Source organism: Bombyx mandarina, chromosome 01 (assembly GCF_030267445.1).
Source record: "Bombyx mandarina strain Sakado chromosome 01, ASM3026744v2".
Taxonomy (NCBI): Eukaryota; Metazoa; Arthropoda; class Insecta; order Lepidoptera; family Bombycidae; genus Bombyx; species Bombyx mandarina.
In genome coordinates this window covers 13994195-14020077 of record NC_143208.1, presented here as the reverse complement: position 1 = coordinate 14020077, position 25883 = coordinate 13994195, and the positions used below count along the sequence as shown (strand labels likewise).

General features: G+C 33.8%; 2 protein-coding genes across 6 annotated transcripts in view; one reads left to right on the top strand and one right to left on the bottom strand.

The window, feature by feature from the left end:
• The window catches only part of Snf4agamma (SNF4/AMP-activated protein kinase gamma subunit), a 90722-nt gene extending 75745 nt beyond the window's left edge, over positions 1-14977 (bottom strand). Inside the window, exons 1-5 of one of the 2 annotated variants that reach the window (XM_028187258.2) lie at positions 14695-14977; positions 7740-8862; positions 7363-7633; positions 1636-1749; positions 232-347 (exon numbers count right to left, since the gene is read on the bottom strand). In XM_028187258.2, the coding sequence (XP_028043059.2) occupies positions 232-347; positions 1636-1749; positions 7363-7633; positions 7740-8630 (1392 nt within the window). In that variant the 5' untranslated portion in view covers positions 8631-8862; positions 14695-14977. The remainder of the gene's footprint in view (positions 1-231; positions 348-1635; positions 1750-7362; positions 7634-7739; positions 8863-14694) is intronic. The other variant, XM_028187257.2, reaches the window with a different exon arrangement.
• Positions 14978-16803: 1826 nt separating this feature from the next.
• Positions 16804-24569, top strand: LOC114252527 (prostatic acid phosphatase). Of its 4 annotated transcripts, none has more exons than XM_028187019.2 (8): positions 16804-17261; positions 17453-17546; positions 17747-17945; positions 20752-20907; positions 21448-21692; positions 21947-22122; positions 22609-22709; positions 23272-24569. In XM_028187019.2, exons 1-8 carry the CDS (start codon positions 17034-17036, stop codon positions 23282-23284), a joined length of 1212 nt encoding a protein of 403 aa, XP_028042820.2. In that variant the 5' UTR covers positions 16804-17033; the 3' UTR covers positions 23285-24569. The 4 variants fall into 4 exon arrangements, with proteins under 4 accessions (XP_028042820.2, XP_028042819.2, XP_028042822.2 ...); XM_028187018.2 differs by having other exon boundaries at positions 23188-24569; XM_028187021.2 differs by having other exon boundaries at positions 22609-22733.
• The last annotated feature ends 1314 nt before the right edge of the window (positions 24570-25883 follow it).

Below are 25883 nucleotides of genomic sequence, written 5' to 3'. Positions count from 1 at the left end.
CCACCCACCTTGAGATATAAGTTCTAAGATCTCAGTATAGTTACAACGGTTGCCCCACACTTCAAACCGAAACGCGTTACTGCTTCACGGCAGAAACAGGCAGGGTGGTGGTACCTTCCGGCGTGGACTCACAAAAGATCCTACCACCAGTAAATGTGACCGTCAACTATTAAATACTCCAATTCCAATCAAGAAGATGCATCGTAGAACTCAAGAATTAAATTTACACACCTGGACGGCAGCTTTGACTTGCTGCATGATCGATGATTGTTTCTTCGCATCTCCGGTTTTAGGTTTCGATTTAAATATATCGAACAATGCCGGTCTACGACTGACCCCGGAGGTGCCTGAAGGACAGAAAGAAAGAAATCCATTAATTTACGGGATCTTAAGGGCCATCGGATGTTAAGGGGTTGCCGAAGCCCTAATATGATTTGACATCTAAATCTAGCCTACTGTTCTCTGATTTCACTCTCACTAGCAGGAAGTCTCGATTGCATTTAACTCACCGGAGCTATTCAAACCGAATATAATAATTAATTCAGTGACGAAAATACCGTGTTCTATCTGTACTATGTACATAGTGTAGTTTATAGCTAATTATAATCTAAGCGTCACTGTCACTGTCAAGTTGCTCATCTGTCACGAGTGTCACAGTCAGTGTTCCGAGCCTGACTTTATAAAAAAGTTTTACGCATTTGCCTGTATCTTGTACATCCCCGCAGTTCGCATATCTTTTTACTCAAAATATTTCAGCATATTTATTTATTTCTACATTTTTCAGAAAATAATCACAGAATTCTTTATAGTTTGCGATTATCGTTTCTATCGCGTAAAAACCTTATCTTATATATTTACTAGATCCTATAGATATTATGCGGATCCTATGACCTATTTAGAGACACTAGTCTTAAATATGGCTGTTTTTCCTCTACCTATTCGCTGGTAGCCTAAAGGCTATTCCAGCTACGCCCGGCCAGGTAAGTGAGCTCACTGGCTCAACCTGAGAGAATTTGCTAACACTAGCCATAGCAAGAGCAGGGCTTCGCAGCCTACCAACGAATCGGAATCGCGTCCCACTGAGAAGATTCGGCGAGAAACTCAAGTGAGCCGTGTCTATGGGTTAGTTCGTTGGTCGAACTCTTCGGCATAATCGTCGTGTTCGACAAGAAAGTACTGCTGTATTTCGACTGTCCCACCCTTCAAAACCAAAACGCTACACGGCAGATATAGGTATATAAACAGGATGACAAAATAAATTAACCCTTTGACCTCGAATGGCGCCGATAGAGAGTATGACAACTTATTAAACAATGTAATACCTAAACCTAAACAACTTTTATCCTTACCGGCTACTTTTACTTTCACAGTAACATCTGTTTCGCGTTTCATAACTAAATCAACTACCTACACATCGAATATCAACACTATTACATTACTTCGCAAAAAATAATTTAGACTCTTTTTTTCTATTTATGAATAATAAATTAGACCGAAAATAAATCTGCAGCACGTAAGCGACACTTCGCAACGTTCGCGAGAGAGCATTCTTTAATTTGGCACGTAGTGTTAAGGCCGTTTGATTGATGCAAGTGGATCTGAATGGTGAACAACAATAAGTTAATTGAGAATTACCATGTATCGTTTGTTGGTACATAGGGTGGGGTTGTCCGTCATCGTTAGAACCCCTGCGTTTGCGTTCGCCTACTGACTGTGAGCTGCGTGTGATCGCAGCATCGAGCCGGTTATCTGGAAACGAACAAAATTACATTTGTTAAAGATATTATTCTAGTCGTGTTTTACACATTCGTTCTCAATGTTTTCTAAAATAGTTATCTCGATTTACTTTCTGATAAATTTGCTGGTGTTAGAAACAAGAAAACGTTCTTCAGACGATGTCATCGTTAGCGTTATTAAACGGTCATGTGGCGGATAAATGTAGCTATGGCCTTTAAATACATTAAGACATAATAACTGTGTATTAGTGATTATTGGAGCCGATGAACTTGAATACCGTTGCATGCTTAAGGTCCAATTCATTTACAATATACTTTAATTTATATAGAAATATAAGAAATCATAAATCGGAACGTTTGGATGTTTGTTACTCAATCACAGTAGACAGAATAAAAATGACAGTAGAAGCGTATACATCTCTACATACATAGATGATACCTTACGGAGTTCGAAAATAGTAGTGTGTGACAGTAATTAACAACTTTAATACTAAAATGTCATCTTAAATTGATAGCATTCACTATTTAATTATTTAATTTAAATACAAAGTCCATTGTGGAAATACACATGAATCTATTAATACTCATGAACGAACAAACAACGCCACATTCATATAGTATTGTTTTAAAATCTATTGACAGTCGTAAAGTTATAACGCATTCACCGATTTTAGTATCATATGACCTATTATACGTGGGCATGCCGAAGATTCATGAATTCGCATTGTAAAAACGAAATAATTTACACAAATTGAAAAATGCTACTATAATTACGAATAATTTTTTGTTAAACAAAACACTAGCCAATCTTACATTCATTATTAGTTATTCAATCATTAAAAAATTACTAGTGATAGGACCTCTTGTGAGTCCGCGCGGGTAGATACCCTGCCTATTTCTGCCGTCAAACAGTAATGCGTTTCGGTTTGAAGGGCGGGGCAGCCGTTGTAACTATACTGAGACCTTAGAACTGATATCTCAAGGTGGGTGGCGCATTTAGGTCGTAGATGTCTATGGGCTCCAGTAACCCCTTAACACCAGGTGGGCTGTGCGTTCGTCTACCCATTAAAGCAATAAAAGAAAAAGAAAAAAATCGAATAAATATCTTATTTTTTCCCTATCACTGAGAGCTTAATGAGCTATTCCAGCTACGCGCAGTTTGGTAGGTGAGCTCACGGGGCTCAGCTTGGGAGGACTTGCAAACACTAACCCCAGTAAGAACAATGCTCCGCTAAATCTACCACGGGATCGTAATTTTTTTTTTTTATTGACCTTGTAGGCAGACGAGCATACGGCCCACCTGATGGTGAGTGAATACCGTTGCCCATGGACTTCAGCAATGCCGGGGGCAGAGCCAAGCCGCTGCCTACCGCAATCGTAATCGCTAATTTCTATACATAGATATGATAACACTCTGTAACTTATAACGCTCACTCTATAAACCATCAAAGCGCTAGTTTAACTCGCACTTGATCGGTTGCTTTTACGTTTTTGTTTAGCATCGAATTCCAGAAAATTTAGGACTTGCTTTGTAAGCAATTGTATTGTTTCTTGTATGTGTGGCATAAATTACAGAATATTGATGAATTATACGTAGTGTATACGTAATAAAGGTATCACGTTAACAATTTTCACATATGATACAGACTTAAATCACGCAAACAATAGGCATACTAATTTATATGTAGCATTTTATACTTCAAATGTCAGAAAACGTCGAGTCCATTTTATAGGATTATACTCAAAAGAATTTTACTAAACATTTTTTTAATAAACAAACACATATTGGTTTTTTACTGGTGGTAGGACCTCATGTGAGTCCGCGCGGGTAGGTACCACCACCCTGCGTATTTCGGCCGTGAAGCAGTAATGCGTTTCGGTTTGAAGGGTGGGGCAGCCGTTGTAACTATACTTGAGACCTTAGAACTTATATCTCAAGGTGGGTGGCGCATTTACGTCGTAGATGTCTATGGGCTCCAGTAACCACTTAACACCAGGTGGGCTGTGAGCTCGTCCACACATATCAGCAATAAAAAAAATTAAAAATTTTTAAAAAAAATTTTCTTCCCTATATTCCATGTTTTATAAGAAGATAATGCTAAAATTACTGTAATATGTTTTTTTTTGTACATTTTGAATTGCGTATCATGTACAAATGCATATTAGATTCATAGAGACGTCAATTATTCTGCATTAAGATTGCGTAACTGTGTCATGATCTACATAGCAGTTTGCCATCGACGATCGTTAAAATTCACATCCATGTTAGGTAAATATTAAGGCATAATATAATAATATAAGATATAATAAAAGAAGTTAGAGATATGTTAGGCACCGAAAAACAAAACAAATACAAGTTCAAATTTGGGAACAACGAGGCAAAAATATGCGTATGTTTTTTTTTATAATAGAGGTTAAAATATGTATGAAATTGCCGTTTTATTGTAATAGGTACTTCGAATTGACATAGAACCTTCATGGTTTGAGATTTTTGAGTAAAACTCTTTTCAAATAGTACCTATAAGGTTCTGCTTTTAAAAAATGAGAAACATTCGATTATCGACTTTCAGTTGTTTTTTTTATTCAGCTTAGACAAGAAAGATGGATACTTCGAAAATTCCAGTGATATTAGAATACGAGTTCCGATGCGGAACTAACGCTGCAGAAACAGCTCGCAATATCAATGTTGCATTTGGAGAGGGGGCTGCTAATGAACGCACCGTGATTGTGTTTTAAACGCTTTTGTGATGGAAATTTGATTTGCAGAACGAACCACGTGGAAGACCGCCCACACATGTGAAAATGAATTGAAAGAGATGGTGAAAGCCGATCCGAGCCAAACTACCCAGGAATTAGCGGCATGGTTTAACGTTACCTTACCAAAAATATTGACTCATTTGCGTCAAATAAATAAAATAAAATATGAAAAATGGGTGCCTCATGATTTGACTGATCTGCAGAAAGAAACGGGTCTTGAAACTTGTGTTACCTTGTTGAATCGATACAGAAATGAAGGAATATTGGATCGAATTGTGACACGTGATGAAAAGTGGATTCTTTACGATAACCGTAAGCGTAAAAGGCAATGGCTGACCCCTGTTCAAACGCCACAGCAGTGTCCTAGAGCAAAGCTTACCAATAAAAAGGTAATGGTAACTGTTTGGTGGTCTCAGCAAGGTGATATTCACTATAGCTTTCTCCAATAGCAAAACTTGCAGTGAAACAGGCCCGACTGAATCGATCTTCACTATTATTCCTCCATGATAACGCGAGACCTCATACAGTACAAGAAACCGTTTTAACTCTACAGGAACTGCAATAAGAAACCATTCGTCACCCTCCGTATTCGCCAGACCTTGCTCCAACGGACTACTATTTTTTTGTGATTTGGACAATTTTCTACGTGATAAAGGGTTGTTTTCAAATTTGGCGTCAAAAGAGAGTTATTTGATTTAATTCTCATAACAATAATGTTACCGCAATTATAAGTACAGTAAATTTGTTGTCATGACAACAGACACGTGGTCCTATAACTATATATTCGTAAACACTGTTAAATTATGAGTTATACATTAAAAACTACCCCAAACTCATTCGTATCACTTGTTCGAAATTCAAATTCTAGCTTGTTTGCTATTTTTCCAGTAATGTGTGCTGAAATTCGGCAATTTTATTTAATCAGTATATAATACAATAATAAAGGTAAACTAACTGGATATTAGAACATTATTAAAAACAAAAGAAGTACGGTTTTTAAGATTTAAAAAAAAGTTCCTATTTAAATAATAATTGTTATTCGTGTTGGCGCGTTATCAAATGCGTAAAATGAAAAATTTAAATGAATATTATATAATATTATCAATAAATGAGTGATTGACTTTTGTGATGAAGCATTTTTATTCTGAACATGCCTAAATACAAAACAAATGGAAAATTAGAAGAAGTTTTAATTCATGAAATCGTTACTTTTTTGGCCGCTTTATTGAAAACGACCCTAAAAAGTTTTATTCCCAGGAGGCAGTACAAAATGCTTTCACACAGTTTGTAGAATCTAGATCACCAGAGCTCTATCGCAAAGGCATAAATGATCTTCCTATTAGATGGCAGCAATGTATAGATAATAATGGTAGATATTTTGATTAAATAAATATGTTAAATGAATAAAAAAAAACGTATTTCAATTTTTCAGTACAAGCAGCAATTTCATACTTTAACCCCTATTATTTCATATTCACCTACAATGTTACGTATATGGTATTGGCAATTCACGTACAGTCTTACTTGCAATTTCATTTTAAGATTGTGACGTCACAAAGTACTTGAGCACTGCATCATTATGAAAATATTCATTTCACATCATGACAGACAGTGCTATAATTAAATTACTAACTAAATTAACCGTTTACAAAAGTATTTCTATAAGACTAGCACGGTGTTTACTGAAGCTGTAAAGATATAAAAATAAATATTAAAGATCAAAGTACATTACGTGTGTATTTAGTTGTGAAAATTCCCGCGTGCAGAATGCTTAAAAAACAAGGTCTTTATTTTAAGCGGTTAACCACTTCATAAATAACACACTTTATGATATCAAGGGTAGATAGATATCTGTCTATAACCAAAATAGATTACGTTCGATTAAAATTAGAACAGATTTCTTAAAATAAGCAACCGCAGATACAACCCAGGACATTTGTACTTGGGCTGCTAATGGGCGAATTATTTTAATTGAAGTAATAAGTAATCTGTATTATTATAATGACAGGAAAACGCATTTTAATCTCATTACGTTTATGATATGCTTACATTGATGTTAATTATCATAATTTACGGGCATATCACTTTTGAAATATCAATCAAAATAAAAGCATTGTCTTATTGACGATAATAAACAAAACATATAATTGAGAACTTGTGAAGTTTTCGAACCCTAGAACAAGATGGTTGGCACAATGCCAGTAGCGTCTAGCGTTCGAATTGAGAACGTAGCCACACTCCTGCCAAACATTGAAGACAATCTACAACTTCGACGATAATAAATATACATTTACTAACTGCGAATAGTCAGAGAGCCAATTTTAATATTCTCAGTCGTCAAAATAGGATTTTTTTTCACTTAATCGTACTCCGTTCATAATACACAATTCGAGCTTCAATAATATTTCACAGTTTTGGGCATACTTTGGTTAGGAAACCGCAAACAAACGACGAGTACTCGTAAAATTTCAATGCGAGTCAAAATATAAATTACTATTGAAACCCGGTCACACTCCGCTATGACTGACTTATTTTATGAAATATTTTTTTTTTTTCATACATATGCGTTACCTCTCGCACACCGCTTGTACTATATTACAGTATAAAGCCAATGTGCTATTCTGATATATACGCTTACTAGCTGCCAACCGCAGCTTCCCGTGTTCCCGCAGTTTCCCGTGGGTATGAGATGTTTTTTTCAGTATACTTGCTTCGTTTCAACGGAAAAAAGGACAAACAAACATTCTGAAGTATTATCAAAGTCCGTCCAGAATTTTTTGGTGAATGACTAACAAACATCGCTCCATCCTAGTAAGCTAGTGGCATCCTAGATTATATTATTAGGATATTGGAATATACTGTTACTCACCACGTTTCTGTCGCCTTTCATCACTGCTACGCCGCAAGTCTTTCTCGCGACGATATTGAATTTTATTCAAAGCATCTTTTTCTTTGGGCGTCATACGAAAACTCCAAGTACCAGACCGAGATCGCACACTCTCCGTGCTCTTATCAGACGTCTTTGAATCACGCATTTCCGTTTCATTTGTTTCAGGCTTTTCATTTTGTTTTTCTGTATCATTATTAGTGATCGAAGCTGGTGTATCTTGTTTTATTGTTTGTTTTATTAACACGGCATCCTATAAATAGAAACCAGACAATTCTTAATCACAACAATTCTTATGAGGCAACGTACAAAATGAAAAAATGTATTTAAAAAAAAATCACCAGAAAAGGCAAGCTTACCGTCTTATCCTCAGTTCTCTTAACCCATATATCTTCGGAGCTCGTGGGGATTTCGTCGACCGTACTTCGAATTTCTATCAAGCTACTATCAAAATAATTTTTATCACGATGGAGATTCTGTCCTGTAAAAATAGATCGCATACTCGGTCTCTGTTCTTCAGCACCCTTAGTCCCGAAATGTACAGTGTGAGCATTGTGTATATGAGAGCGTAGTGCCCTTTCAACGGACGCCAGGGGTGGCTCTGTCGTTGTTACTAGAAACTTATGTTTCGCTCCCATAATAGTTCGGTTTAAACGCGCGTGGTCATCCTCGTTGTCATACAAATCATCTGGTGACTTATCTTTCTCCGCGTTACTGCGCTTTACTTCGCTGCCATCACTTAAGCTAAGTTCTTTGGCCAAAATATCTGAAATAGACTGATGCGGCTTTCCCAATTCTATCTCAGAAAATAAAATAGGTGCAGGCGGATCGTTTTCCCTTTTGTCGTCTTCTTCGTCTTCTTCGCGGCATTGAGATAAACGTCGACGCTCAGTATATGGGAACGGTGAGTTTGGAGGTATATTTCTACTTGAAAGATTATTACAATGGTTCATAAAATAATGTTGGAAGAAACTATCAGTCTCTGGTGTATCATTATTGTCACCCTGTATGATATCCTTGAGCGCTGCTAATGACGTAATGGTGTTGTAGTTTATAGCATTGACTAAGTCCTCGCTGTCGGTAGAGCTCCCCGACTCACTACCATTACCGTCAGTCAGCCTGCTGGTTTGATTACACATATTGTCCAATTTTAAATCCGTATTGGTTGCTTCCATTTTTTCCTTCTTTTCATTTTTACGTCGATTTTTTTTATGTTTAACTTTTAAATCTTTTTTCCTATCGGTATCCATTGAACAACATGTGCCCTTCCTGACTAAGCCAAACTTATTAAGTACTTTTTAGGCGGTAAGTTTCGTAAGGCACTAAAGTCCGTTTAAAAAAGTATCACACAGTCACATTATAGTATATAAGTTTGTATAAAATTAGGTGATGTCGTCGTTCCTCCCGCGGTTTTCATCATCTAAAAAACGCCATAGTACGGCTTGATCGCAAAGTGTTTTCAATAAACATAATATTTGGAATCTGAAATCAAAATTTATACTGACAATCACATTTTGATTAACTTTAAAAATTACAGCAAATATATTTCTTTAAATCTCTCACGTAATCTTGGACATTAAGGAAATATAAATTAAAAGTACATGTCAGTACATCTTTATTACAAGGTGCGCAATACTCATAGGATTAACTAGACCACATTAAAATCATCAGGTCACGTGATTGTTGACGTATACAATATAAATGGCCCATTGAAATTGTCGAGTTGAGAATACAATAGAGCTCAATTTTCCGTTATAGAACAATCCTATTTCATAACAGCATCTAGGTTCCGTCGTGGTGCTAAAAAATATTACATAGACTACATGTATTCATGAAATAGTAAAGAACATAGAATGGCGTTTCGACTGAAATCTTATACTCGTTTTTTTTTTTAATTTGGGGGCAGACTGACCCGTCTCAGTTGATACGTAGGGGGTAGGATGAAATCCGGCGATTTCCTCCTAATCCATTTTTTTTTACTTTCATCCAACCATTACAAATAATATTTTACTTCGTCATGAAACAACAATTGCGACATCAGTAGAACAATTTTGTTATATAATCGAAAGGATTAATATCAAATTATATGCCAAAATTAACTGTTTTATTTTAAGGAAAACATCCAATAATAATCTAATATATAAAATTCTCGTGTCACAATGTTCGTTCCCATACTCCTCCGAAATCGCTTGACCGATTCTCATGAAATTTTTTATGCATATTCAGTAAGCCTGAGAATCGGCTACTATTTATTTTTCATACCCCTAAGTGATTAGGGTTGTCCACCCCTAACATATTTTTTTTTATTTGGACATTTTTTTTTTGTTATAATGAAGTATTATGTGGTTGAATGAGGTTTTGTTATTTTAATTATATATTCCCTCATCGTTCACAGCACTACATACCTCTTTCACTCATTTACCACATCCTTAAAAACTTACAATAAGTTGGGTTTTTTTTCTACACTAGAAATTCTCTAGAAATCTTATATATGGCAAAACAATGTTTGCCGGGTCAGCTAGTATATAATAAAGATAAAAAAAACTATGAAGCTTCACTATAAATATTATTTAAAAACAATTAACTTTCTATCGTCACATTAACAATCAAGTGATGCCTATAAAGATTTAGAAGGTCATTTTTTTATATAGGTATGATACTCATTCTTTTATCGTTCTAATTTAAAGTTTAAATCTTTTATCTAAATATATGTAAAGTCTAATGTACTTTTATAGCACGAGGTTCGCACTAGTGCTCGTTTTTGGTAATCTGTTAACAATGTGTTGACAGTTTTAATGGCATGGTTTACTGACTATTGCACATGAATCTCAGTGTTCATTTGCTATTATAATATAAAAAAGGCTAAATAAAAAGTATTATGTACACAACATACACTATAAAGTTGATATGTTATTCATCAAACTATCAAACTCAAAAATAATTGAGCTTCTTACACTAATCAACATGTTCACACTCTAAGCACTATTACATAAATAATTATATTAAAACTTATAATACTGCATTTGTATGAATATCACACAATCAAAATAAGGTCCCTGTTAATTTAAAATTTATTAATAGAAGCACAAACGAACAGCATCATCACGATCGGGTCAAATAGCAGAATTAAATACATTCACAAGGACACATGATGTAACTACAATTACGATAGTCTTCCTTCCTTGTTATAAATTCATAAATGGTACTTTATCGGTAATGATTTATAAATACTTCGGTGGAATGAGATAAATGAGAAATGTTAGGAGATACGAAAAAGCTAAAAAAAACAATTACATTTTCAGTACATAGAATGATATCGAACGCAGCCAGCCACTTTAATGAATAGTGGAAAAATTACGTTACGTTACGTCAAGAAATTATCTTAATTCGTTATCAGATTGTTATTTTTGAACAATAGTAACGAAAGGTCAGTTGATAAAATACGATAATTGTTAATATTAAAAGTGAAATCAATTATTTTTTTACATTACGTCGATTCTACAGTCTTTACTACGGTGATGATGGTACTTTATCGCGACCTATTTAGGGCACAATCACTTTAAGATAACAGTTTCCAACCGGAAGAATTTCAGATATTACAATTCATCGGAACATATAATTTACGGTCAAAATGATACAAATGTATGAATAGCCTATTTAAAGTGTTTAAAATGATTATACATTTTTATACTTTCAATCATTGTCAATTTCCTCAAAGTAATCGCGACGCACTTTTAGGTAATCATTACAATACAGTTGAGGTTCGCGTTGGTTATTTACGTTGCAATGAATGTTTAAGGAAAATTCCATCTTATATTGATGTATTTAAAAACAATTGTACGTTGTATTTAAGAAACAAGACAATTAAGGAAACATTAAATGGACGTTGTTTTCTAGTTGTTAGGTGAACCATGGCGTAATAGGTCCCGACTGCATGACCATTTAACATTCCTTACAACCGAACAAACGAACGGTAAATTTAGTGTACCTATCGAATTTAAAAATAAAACGTAATTTACATAATGGTCTACGTCTTACGGCCTCGAAGGTCGGAAGGAATGGAAGGCGTAGAAATCATTATAAAAAAAAATCTGCTGCTTATTTATAAACATGAACAATTTGAATAACCAAGCCTGGCACCAAAACGTTTGCATTATAAAAAAAACTGAACGATGATATGAAACTCCATTATCTGGCTTTCCTTACTACCAGTATGTATCAACTAATGCGTTAATACCCACTTTATGGTTTGCATTATTTGTTAAGAACTTGTTAAGAAGAGCAAGGGTAATTTGTTTGCTCATTCACACGATCATAGATATAAACTACATTTAGTCACGACCAAACTGAATCAACGAAAATATGTTTTACTGACGTAATAAACTTTTCAGACATGCAATAAGGAATCACGAGACCACTGTTTACACTTTCAACTATTACATGAGGAAAGTAAAATGTTCACAGCTCTAATCATACGACTGTTTTTCATGGACAAATAAACCGGTTCATATACTATCTGCAATTTGTTACGAAGGATTTTAACGATGGTGATTTCGAAGGTCGCGAAAATATTTTGTTTTAACACGTCTTATTAGTTGAAATAGTAATAATTTTATCTAGATACTGAATTTCACTCTCTTCTTTTTTAACTAAATTCATGAGGCAACTCGACATTAACTTAACAATTTTAAAACCATATTAAATGATATAAATTGAATGAATTTGAAATATTGTTAACTAGCTGACCTGTCGGACTTCTTACCGCCTAGCAATCAATGAATGCCGTGTTACAGATTAGCTGAACTAAACATCACTTTGCCACTTAGAAAGCACAATCCGAGCGTATCGTATCTTGCTATGTTTTCCTCAGTTTACAGAAAAAAAAATTTTGAGGGCACGCAATTTAACAACCAATACATTTCAATACTTTTTTATTATTGAATTCTTAAATACGCCATTATCCGAATATTGATATACCTTGTCGATTTGAAACTGTTGTTTAAATACGTTTTATAATTTGAGGGTAGAATTTACCGTATCACCGGGATTAACATTAAACATTGGACAGTCATGAAACCCATGAACATTTTGTATGGGAAAATGATTTTTAGGGTTAATCAGTGGATTATATTTTAATGTGTGATCTTATAGCTCATTCTTCAGTAACTAAACCTTTGCAGTTTGGACTCATTTGATTTGTTATAATAAGTAGTTTTTGGAAACTAGTCTACTTTGGGTTTATTAGATTTATCTTTATTAATTATATTTATAACCTACTAGCGACCCGCCCTCACTTCGCTTCGGAAACTGTAATTTATTATTGATTTCTCCACTATTTAATGGATGTTATTATACATATAATCCTTCCCCTTCAATCACTCTATCTATTAAAAAAACCGCATCAATATCCGTTGCGTAGTTTTAAAGATTTAAGCATACATAGGGATATAGGGACAAAGAAAGCGACTTTTACTTGATACTGGCTAACAGATGAACGAAATCCTTTACTAGAATGGATGTCATGCATTATCAAAATTTTGTAGCTTCGCTAAAACTTTGATACCTAGAAAAACCCTTATTACATATGAATTCAGAGAGATGGATATTTAATTGTAATCATAGCTTAAATAAGCATAACTTACTTAGCAATCTTTAATGAGTATGAGATACTCATTAAAGATTTGCACTCGTTGGCTAGCCTCCTTCTATTGTGTTTTTGAAAGATTCTCCTAGCATGAAATACATATTATACGATGGACACTAAAATTGAATATTCCTATACAAAAACATAAATTACATGTAAAAAAAATAATCAAAACACAGCTCCACAATGCATGCAAATATACCTTTTTTTTAAAACTGGGGAATTATATAAAATATACAGATGCCTGAAAAATGTTAAACATGGTGTATTTTTAGAACAAATCAATATAAAACTTACAATACTGTTACAAGCAGAATCCAAGAGGATCCTGAAAGTACATACATATTGACAATAAAGGTTGCTAAATCAGAATAAATTTTCATCCAAAAATCCAATTGTTTTGTTGGAAAATAACATCTAAATATCTCGGATTTCAACAGCCTCTGATGATATGTTATTGAAGTATTACTCTTCACTAGATAAAGGGATGTAGTGAGTCAACAGATAACTATGCAATCAACACTATTCAACACTCTTTCAAAACGTTTGATATTTAAGAGTAAGGACAAGGTCCATAATAGCCTTGCATTTAAGGTACTTCATGTTGTTTCATGATTTGAAATAATTGATACAACCAGTTTATGGTTAAGATGAAAAAGCAAATCAGATAAAAAGTATATATGTATAACACTATATAATACTTTGTAAAACACTATGATAATACTTTTGTATATAAAAAAATAAATTTCTGAAAATATGGAGCAATATTCTGAACCTGCATACATGCTGCTGTTATGAAGTAGTCACAGCATTAATAAACTACCATTTTGTAAATACATATCCATAAAAAGGGAAAAACAAATCAGTTAAGTACCAATGTATCTTGTTTGCCAACTAAATATCTATTTTTTGGGACAATTTTTTTGAAGTTCTCCATCTTCTACATTTACAATTTTCTTCTTTCTTCTAATTTATTAATTTTGTGTTTTATGTTCATGCCTATGAATCCTAGTTTGTAACTTTAACTCTTAAAGCATAACTGAATGTGCAATGGACATTTTTCTCAAACACTTGAATCAATTTATTATTTAGTATTGTATAATAACATACTTCAAAAACTACTAAATGTTTCATCTAGTGTGTAGTTAATGTTTAATAAATTGCAATTAAAATAAACTAAAGAAGCTCAATTATATAGTATTTTTCAAACTCTGGTTTTTTATTTTCATTCTTGCTTTCTATCATATAATTTTATACCACTTTCCTTAAGCTGATTCCTAACATAAATATAAGATATTGATATTACACTTACAACTTGCGCAAATAATCAATAACTATAACTAACTGTATTCAATGATTATATGCAGTAAGCGAGTAAAATTTGTTATTTATTGTACACTTAACATTAAATTAATAACTAAACAAAACCATAATGCCATTGAATAATTAATTAAAAAACAATAGTCAAAAAATTTTGGAGAGCATTAGAAGGAAATATCAATTTATTTATTGGCACAATTTTTAACAGTTTACACAAAGTTATAAGCCAAAAAATTGAAACTTCATCTTCCAAACAAATCGTAAACGCGCGCACATGCCTATTGTTTATAATAGCAAAGTTTTATACGAAACTTAAAATTGCAAAAACTATATTTATTTAGGATTCTTACACTTGAATTTTATATTGTCCAAGAATACGTGGGAGCAGCCGCATCTATGCGAAGCGAAAAGAAGACGTGACCAAATAAATGAACCACACACCGTAAACACATCAAAATCATACACTCAGTAATATCCGATAATTTCACTTTTCCCAACAAACCATTGTAATTATATTGTGGTGATTTAACTTATTTAGATGCGCTATAGTTTTAGGAAAACGTCGATTAATTTGTGAGAATCACTCACTCGAAACACTTCGATCTACCTTTGACAGTTAATTAATGTACATTGTACAACATTTACTTTTCTTTCTTGAAGATTGAAGATTAATATTAAGGGCCTGGTAACGTGACCTTTAAGCCAACAGTAATTGCTACTATGGTGCATATATTTTTTGTTTTCTTTTATCCATTTGCTGCTAATGGAAATAATACTTGACCATATACTAAAAACCTTTGTAATTATATTTTAGATGTGGAAGGCAAATTTCGGCAGAAATAAGGCGCACAATCTCAGTGTATTTAAAAAGTGTCCCCTGGAAGGGAGCCAATTAAGGTGATGCCATTTTGTCTGATTTCATTGCTTTGACCGGAGGTCGTAGCCTATGGGCCACGATGATTTCATAGTAGCATAGCCATGGTAGCAAATGAAAAGATTTTAACTACCATATTTCACATCAACGCAGCACACTTCACTTTTTTATACTCTTAACATTTCCAGTTCCTACACTAGCACTATTTCAATTAATCTTCCAACAATAACTTGCTATATAAAGCCTGTAAACTATAGGTGGACAATTTTTCAACTTGTCCCTTAAATAAGACGGTGCTTCCTATATATATTCTCCATATTTTAGAATGTGAACGTTTGTTTGAATGTTCGACGGATTTTTACCATGGATAACTTATAGTATATTGAAATAGCGTAATTTCTATCATAGAGATAAATATTGCTTCAGGTGCTTCACATAAAAAATATAGCAGAACAGAGCATTTGAGGTACTGTCTTGCACTGATAAGTCTTATCGACTCTTTTTGATCATAAGACCAATAAAGGCATATGTTACTATTTTTTATTTTTAATGTACAAACACATTAGTGTGTTTTGTTAAACTATTTACGAAAGACCAAGGTATTATGTAATTACTAATTAATATTATTTACGTTTTTTCGTCAGATTGATCTGATTCGATCTCGATTACAAATAGCCTCTATTCATTATCGACTAATAGGTGTTGCGCTATCTTGATAATAACAAATTCAACATGAATACAATTTACATTTTGCTAACGTAAAAATAACTGCTGCTTGCACATGACTCATCATCATCATCAGCCTACAGACATCCACTGCTGGAGATGGACAAGCCTTATGGTTCACTGCACTGATCGAGCCTGGACAGCCGAGCAACGTCCTACTACTGCCACTAGAACCTCTATAGCTTTGGAAGTTACCTTGGTTCTTAAGTATGAAAATTTCTTCATTTCTGATTCAATCTCGCAGGGACTCAGAGGATAGCTTTGAGCTACACTATCAAAGATAAAATTTATGATCCTACATAGTACATTGGAATTCTGTAATCTTCTCAGTAATAAGATAGCTAGAAATAAAAGCGGTCGCGCTCTTTTTTACTACCTACAAGGTTTGATCAAGACGCGGATAGTTTAACTTAAGCTTATAAAGTCACGTGGATACCATTTTCGTAATATTTCGAACCTCTGATTACGAAAAACGTATCGAAATAATAGATGGCGGCTTTAATTTTACTTTTAAATTACTTGAGTAGCAGAGTTTCGTGATTTCTCGAGGTGCTGATTACATAAATTATATCTAGGTAAAATACCATTTCGTACAGACGCTTAAAAATTAACAGAGCACATTAAACGTTAAGATTATGCACGTCAAAGCTTATCAAAGAAAAAAGGTGGCATACATAGCGACGTTGTGTCTCACAAGTTTATTATCTATGGTATGACAGTGTCTCAGTCACAACTCTAGACTGTCTACTGCACGGACTGTAGTGACGTACCTATTTATTTACTGGTTGACACCACTGAAGTAGGGGTCTATGGTTGACACGCATAGATTATACACTGACACGGATACCTATGTCAAAACGTCGCAGTGTACAGGTAGGTGCCTGCTGTTAAATTATTGAAATGTAGTGTTTTATATATACCTAGGTGCCTAGGTAGATACACTTTCAGTCTCCTATTATCTATCTATATCACCTCACTATTTGCAGCTTGCAATCTTCACTTCACTTCGTGGTGTGGTAACTTTGTGATCGATCGATATAAAGCTCAGATTGTGGCGGTGCATTTGCAGAGCTTAACTTCTTCCTAACAATGATAAAATTAATGCTTTTGGCATTGTTCGCTACGACTTCCTTATGTGACGAAACTATAGAATTTGCTGCGGTAATTTACCGCCATGGCGATAGAACCCCAGTGAACCCCTACCCAACAGACCCTTGGAAGAATGAATCCCTGTGGCCCGTGAACTTTGGACAACTTACCAATATTGGCAAGAAGCGGCACTACCAGCTGGGACAATGGTTTCGGAAGCGATATTCGGTAAGTAAAGAGTTTTATAACAATGCACCTAACATACCTACCCACACCACAAACAAAATGGAGGATTGCGAAATTTTCAATATTACAGATTTTATTTATGAACAGGTATTCCAAAATTAAACACTAAACTTTACATATAGAATTGTATTCTTTGACATATCAAGTATTATGTATTGTTTTTTAACTTACAGCACTTAATTTCAAAGCAGTACAATCCACAAGAGATATATGTAAGATCCACGGATGTTGATCGCACTCTTATGTCTGCTCAGGCCAATTTAGCTGGTAAATATCTTTGATTAAGTAGTAAATTTTTATTATATTTTCGCGTCAACTATTCAGAAAGTATACTTTATTATGCTGCGAAAATAATAGCAAAACAATTGCTATTGCCATATCAATTGTCTTTAAAAAAAATTACATAGACTAATTTCCTTATTCCACTTAATTTGACATCTTGATAGACAATTCCTCTCAATGCACAGGAATGTATCCTCCAAATGGAACTAGTGTGTGGAATCCAGATTTGATGTGGCAGCCAATACCTGTACATACAGTTCCTGAACATGATGACAACATTCTTGCAATGAAAAAGTCCTGTCCAGCCTATGACAAGGAGCATCTGAAATACACTCATTCAGTGGAATACCTGAATAAACTCCATAAATATGATGAACTAATGCAGTATGTATATAATTTCATCAATTACAGTGCCAAGCACAATTATACTTCTGCATGGCTTTCTGCTGAAATATTGTATTGTAGTAGCATTTAAGGAAAGATATGTCATAGAGCTTAGAAAATACTATAGATGGAAGTTCCATAGCAGGTAGGTATGTGGCAATAAAAGCACTGGAAAAGCACTGTACACAGTGGTCGCAGGTACTAGATGAAATCTGCTCCAGTGTCACATGGTCTTCACAAAGACAGTTTTTCCGAGCATGAAGAATGGCATTTCAGAGTAATCTATACATATAAATAAAATTAGAGTGTCTGTTTGTATTATTGTAATAACCGCTTTTTACTACATGCATACGAATATTTATATGGTACACACACCAAAATAGCATTTTTTACAATTTTGACAGAGTCTGTTCCGGTTAATCTCTGGAACGGCGGGACCGATTTTGATGAGACTTTCACTGATAGGTAGCTGATGATATAAGAAGTAACTTAGGCTTAGTACTTTTTTTAGACTAGCTTTGCCCCGTGGCGTCACCCGCAGTTATTATCGTACCACGCGCAAAATGACGGGCTTAGCCTATCAATAATAAAATTTAATGTTTCGAAGCGAGGGGGGGCGGGTCGCAAGTTGTATATAAAATGAAATCTTTTGCATTAACAAGGGTTTTATTTATTTCTTTACAGTATAAATGCTTATTTAAATTAAATATGTACTTGTGCTTACATACTTTGACAAAGCTTTATATAATGTTTCATATGGTAATTTTTTTGTCATGGATTAACCAACTGATAACTCTGGGATATGTTCTCAAGAACCTCTGAATTTATTTTCTCAGAATGTCACTAAAATTGCAAAGAATTCTATTCTATGATTTTCTTGTTAACATACTGTTTTTTTATTTCTACCCTTCTAAAAAATCTGTTTATGCTTAAGTCTCTATAGACCTATAGGAGTTGGAGATTTTGGAAAAGCTTTAAGCAGTTACATTTAGATGTCTCCAACATGTCTGATCTAAAGACTTGTGTTATTTTTGCTTTTGGCATAAACTACGCAATTTTATTGAGTATTTGATAGAGATGTCAGAGACCATGAGTGCCAACATGACTGACAAGCTGACAAACAAATTGAAGATGAGGTTAATTTTTATGCTTCCCATCATAGTATGACAGGATTATTTATGGTGATTCTCAGTTTATCAGAAATTTCATATTCTTTTAAGTATATGTTGATTACTTTAACAACTACATCATGTGGTCAACTGTTTGTTGTAAAGATATTTAATATTTCGTGGTGTACTTATTATCTAGTAGGTTCTGGTATGCACACCAGGAAAAGAACAGCTTAGGACCATTAAATATGACCAAAACCGTCATTGATTCTTCTTCAACTTCTGTGCCTGATACACATGAATACAGGGTAGTGATGGGTTTTTTTTATGAAACCATGGTATGTTATGTTCTCTGCTAACAGGAATGCGAAATAAGAGAATAAAGAAAAGTGTGGTTCCTCTAAAAAGGAGCATTCTAAATGAATAAATCTGATCATTATTTCTGTAATTCGTAAAAAAATCGTCTCGTTAGTCTTGTGGCCAGTGACTTTGATTATTATATACACATATCAGGGCCTGGTCAGAATTTGTTTCTTATTTAGAAATGTTAGAGTTCTGGGTATAATTGTCATTGTGTGGTGTTTTTCCAACACATAGAAAAGAATAATCTGGCTTGGGTCCTTTTAGTATAAAACAAACTTTATTTTACTTAAAATCCCCGTTTCAGCTCGCGTGCTAGCTACTCAACATGGCTAACTAGAGCAATCTTTGTCTCATATCGATTTCTGCGTCAGCTCCGCGCATGCCTATCTTAACATGATTCTTAACTAGATAAATGGCACGGTAATTGGTATCGCTGTTTTTTGTACCTTGTAAAATGAGAGCAAAGTAAATTTAAATTAATATTTTAGCTTAAGATATGCCGGAACTCCCTTTTGTGGACATAATTCTGTTATATGTCTCACTGTGCGATGAAGGTCGTTGATCTCTGATATTTATTAATCGGTAGGCTTACCCAAATACGTAAATAGCCTTGCGACAACAGCTATCATATTTGTAATAAAATAAACGCACACGGTCAACGTTTGATTCTCCACACCTATCAAGGTGAACACTGTTTCTTTGTGATAAAACGACAATATGTTTGGAACATTTGCACTGATAAATTAAAAAAAACGCCCGCCTATCTATAATATCAATAATTTGTATTTGTTATTGGTAATATAGTGAGATAACTGTTTTCATTTTAAATAACGCATTGCTCCTTCTTTTCAGGTGTATATTTTTTTAGCACAAACAAAAATACACATTCACTCCTTACTTCTTTACTCTTTAAGACGAAACACCAATAAACTGCCACCCTAAAGTAAAATCAAAACCAAACTAATTTGCTAAGAATTTATAATCGAAATATTTCATTGCTAGCTAAGGTCATTTTGTTGAAGAGTAGCTACACGAGGTCTCATAGGATAACGCTGCTGCGTAAGATTTTGGGCGTCAAGTTTAGTGACCAAAATAAACATAGTAGGCTGCCCATTACGTTGAACTGACGCAAAAAAACATTATGTCCCGGCCAACCTTGTAAATAAAAAGAGAAAACGTAAATTAGCGGCTTATCGAAGGTCAAAAAAGTCAGAATGAAAATAACATAAAAAACATAGCAATTTATTATTAATCCACAAAACACACACAAATTAAATTGTTGTTCAATCATTTTGATGTTGAAATTAATGCTATCTGTATAACGTATTTTTTAGTTACTTATCTTCGAACACTGGCACCAAAATTAAGAGCTTTGCCGATATTTTGGATATCTACACCACTTTGTACATTGAAGAATTGAATAATTTCACCTTACCGCAATGGACTCGCTCTGTCTACCCTGAAAAAATGAGGGAACCGGCTGGATACAGGTAATTTTTAGATACGCTTAATCTTTTTTTTTGTGTTCGTGAATAATTTATGTAAACAATATTATTGGTTATGATCATTTTGAAATGAACGTTTAAAGGCAATCTGTATTGCAAATCCTTTGACAACGACGTAAAACATAACATCTTTTGCGATTCGATTTTATACTTTAGGTTTTATCGTTTTAGCTATCTCCAACAGAACAAAACTTCTTGTCTCATATACTAAAGAGCTGTAATTGAATAACGCCCCAATGGATATTAAACTGTTTTTAATTTGTCTTTCCAAAAATAATTTTATTTTATAGCATTTTTAATCAAGATAACATCATCATTATCATCACATGAAAACCACCCAAAACGTTAAATATGGTAATCGCATCATTTTTTTCGAATTTGTTTGAATAAATAAATTTATTCATATCATTCATGCGAATGTGACGAAAAAGTACCTAATATTTTTTCACCCTACCTCGCCATTATTAGATTAAGACGTTTTTTAATTTTTCGATAACTATTGATTATTCCATTTAACATTTACAGCTTCAAGACGGAAACGGCGACACCGCTATTGGCCCGTCTTAAAGTTGGGCCTTTGATGAAAATCATTGTAACATCAATACAAGAGGTCATATCGAATAAGACTACTGGAAAAAGTAAAAAGCACAAAAAACTGTTAATCTATAGCGCCCATGACTTGACAATCGGAAACATTCTCAACTCGTTGGATATGTACGACGGAAAATGTCCCGCTTTCACCTCTACGATCTTGATAGAATTAATACATGGTTAGTACAATGTGATTGGATGGTCTTATTTGGTTTACCGAAGCTCACATATCCCACCCACCTCTAGACTTTAATGGTAGGCAGCGGCTTGGCTCTGCCCCTGGCTTTGCTGACGTCCATGAGCGACGGTAACCACTTACCATCAGGTGGTATGCTCGTCTGCATAAAAAGGCAATAAAAAAAAAGACATGATATTAATAACCAGTACGCAAACGATGCGATGATTGGCGTCCTAACGCTGTTTTCATTCACAGATGATTACACTCAGGATTATTACATTAGAATCTTGTACCGGAACTCGACTGAAATTATAGAACCCAGCGTTTTAAATATACCTTGCTGCGGTGCGAAGTGTCCATTTGAACGCTTCAAGACCATCTATGACAATCTGATTTCCGTTAAATGGGACTATGAATGCAGGCAATCTCAGGTGAGTATCAAATGGGCAACTAAATGATGTGCTATTTGAATCAAAAAGTTAGTGAAACTGTTGGATCCGCGTTAAACTTTGGTTCACATTGTGTTGAAGGTAGTTTCTTCTATTTAAAAAGCTAAAAAGAATCGTTGGGTTGGAAACGTCATCATCTTTTACCATCGCACCAACTACTGAAGCAGAGTTCATCCTCACTAAGTCACTCATCCTCCCCTTCACAGATTGTCTTGAATATTATGATTTGCCCAGTTTCAAACGAGCCTTGAAGGGAGACCTCTGCGGTATAATGCAACTTGGCCGGAGAAACTCTTTCATTGGTTTTTGTTATTTTTCGTAATTTCACACCTTGATTCAAAAAAAAACATCAGAAATGTTGTTTCTGTTATATCACATAGTATTAGATAGTATGTAATATGTATTTTTTTATGAAAAAAAGTTATTTTAATATTTAAAAATATTAACTATTTTTTATTTTGTTTTCAGTTCGTGGCGATTCTTGTTATGTCTTTCATAGTTGGAATGGGACTTTTTGCTACTATCTACATGACTCATAAAGTACTTTTCATGCACTGGTCGAAAGAGATGTGAGTTGTTTTAATGAATTATCGGTAAGCGGATAACTATTTTGCAATCCCCAAGCTAGGATATCCAGTAGCTTAAATAACGTAGTCTCCCTAATGCAATTGATGTAATTTACAATGCGGATTTAGTAGTGTAGATTAAATTGTGTGTGTTCAAAAAAAAAAACTGTAAATAGATTTGCTTGGCGATTGTGACTTAGACATTCTGACGTTACTGTAATGTTGTTTAATAGCTGTCAATATGACCTTTAAAGGATAAGTATGTAATTCTCGACAACAGAGACGATAGGTCGGAATCAACGCATACAACTTTCAATTTTAATTGAAACCAACAGGACTACATAAAAATATATGTGATTATTTCAAATAATTGATTTCAAGGTTGAGGCTAAATTTATTTCCGACCTAGATTAGTTCAGGTCTCTGGTGTCTATGGATTACTATTTACCCACTAAAACATTTATTTATTTATTTATTTCAGTGATCCCGAAGTAGAGCAGTATGATAGGTTTGTGAATACGCATTTTGTTACCTTAAAAGTGAGCATGGATTGTTCATTCAACAGAGACCAGGTCTAAAATGAGTCCGCGGCAGACTATAGTCAAGTAAATATGGCGTCACCTTCGGCCACTGCTGTCATGTGAAAAAGGACTCTCGATATGTGGACACTTGGGAGCTACCATCAAAATGTTTGGGACTGTTTGATTGAGAGATTGTTGCGGGGTCCGAAATTACTCCAATTGCCAAAGATGCTATGAAATTTCGACTTTATATTATCTACCTAATTATCACAGATTAGAGTTCATTAATGTGAATCAAGTAATAATATGGTAACGCTTTAGGTGTAATGTATTAGAAGAGTTGTCTTAAAATGAAGATTATTAATGAAATGTCTTAGGTGCACAAGGCCTTAATAATAAAAGTATCGTATTAATATCATACGTAGTTCTACTATTTCTAATCAAACAATATTATAAAGTATTTTGCTGGTAGTTTAATTGAAAGTAAAATTCCATTAATAATAATAATATATACCTTAATCATCTTTAAATATAAGTATTTGTTGCCTTTATTTTTATAATTAATTAACCATTATGAGTCGTTGGCTGGTAATAATTAAAAATAAATGAACGTAAAAGTACTTTAAGTTTACACATAGCTTGTAAAGGTGGGTTCTGTATTTCAATTGTTTTTGTTGATATTATTGGTAATGGTGATTTTATCTGACAGCTCCCAATTTAACTCTCTCTTTGATATTAAATGTCTATTATAACTCTTTAATTATCATAATAATACTCGATATTCATGTTTATAATTATATATAACCTTTTAGGAAAATATCATTATTGGTAGCAAAGTGGATTGTTGTGACTGATAAATGAAATATGTAAATTGTGATACATATGTATTAAAAAGTACATATTTTTTGTAATTTATCGTTTGTATAACGACGAAACTTTAGTAATTTTTTATATATTTTTTTGTTTTTGAGGCGGAATTAGCACTAATAAAGGCCAAAACGCCCTAACAAGGCGACGGGTTCAGTGGTCTGTAAAAATGTACCAAAATAAAAAGCACGTCGCATGAGACTGCTCAAACTTTAATTCAAACTGAGGAGACCTTTTAATTTATTTAAGACTGAGTAATTAACTTGTGTAACTTTAATATTTTCAAAGAATGACAAAATTCTTTGGTACTTCCAATTTTATTATGAATGATAAAATATATCGCAAATTGATGTCTATTAGTGAAATTATCACTAATCATTTAAAACGTCACAATTGTAGATTTTGTGTAATTTTAGATCTGATTACAGGTATTTTTGTTTAAACTTTATGATAACGTAGCGTAGAAAACCTTGGTGTTCTCTGTATATTAGGTATACCGTACTTGTAATTTTTGGTGTTGATGTTTAAATAAATAAAAAAGAAGTATGTCTTTCTTTCTTCCCGCCCATCCCACATTTATACATCCTGCCTTAGTTCAAATATTTAGCGGTATAGAAGCTACTCTGCTGTTACAAACTTATCCTGCCTGCTGCAACAACTAGCTCTAATTACAAGTGCTTGTAGTTTTCAATCATAGTTTGGAATGTTTTTTCTACATTTCACGATATTGCAGTCATGCGTCACGCGTGTAAAAAGCATACCACCCCATAAGTGAGTTTTCGCGAGATTAACCCTTGATGTATTGACGCTGTTTCTAAAAAGACTGTTAGATATTACTTCTTATCGAGGTACGGGACAGTGGTTGACTGTTTCCATCAACCGAAAGTTTGTACAATCTCATAAAAACGTCATAACTGATATATTCCATTACTATAAACGACTGAGATAGGTGGACTTAGGACATAGGTTTATTTTGATTTCAACAACAAACAATACTGTACATTCACACATGGTCATAGAGACTCGTGTGTGACATCACGCCACAATATGCAAAACAAAGGGTGTCAGGATAACGCTACGTCTTAAAACAAAGGTACTCACGGTTTAAAACAATACGGTGTTAAGATTAATCTAATATATAAAATTCACGTGTCACGGTGTGCGTGATTGAACTCCTCCGAAACGGCTCGACCGATTTTCGTGAATCTTAACTTGCATATCGGTTAGGGTTGAGAATCGAACAACACCTATTTTTCATCCCCCTAAATGTTAAGGGTGGTCCAGCCCTAAATTTTATTTTTTAGACAATTTTTTTTGTTTTAATTTTTTTATGATACAGCATACAAAAATACATACAACCCTAAATTTTCACCCCTCTAAGATCAACCCTTATTTTTTATTTGCTAATTACAAACTTTAAATTTTTTAGCAAGAATTTTGTTTTTATTTTGTCATGACTTAGAATAAAAATTTCATATTACTCTGACAATTTCACCCTTCTACGATCAACCCTTATTTTTTATTTGTTAATTATAAACTTTAATTTCTTTGGCAAGTTTTTATTTTGTCATGACTTAAGATAAAGAAATTCATAAGACAGTTGGCTACTATCTATTTTTCATACCCCTAAGTGATAAGGGTTGTCCACCCCTAACATTTCTTTTTTAATTTTTTGGACAATTTTTTGTTATAATGAGGCATTATGTGCTTGAATGATTTTTCTTTTTCTACACTAGAAATTTTCTAGAAATCTTATATATTATTAAGGCAAAACAACGTTTGCCGGGTC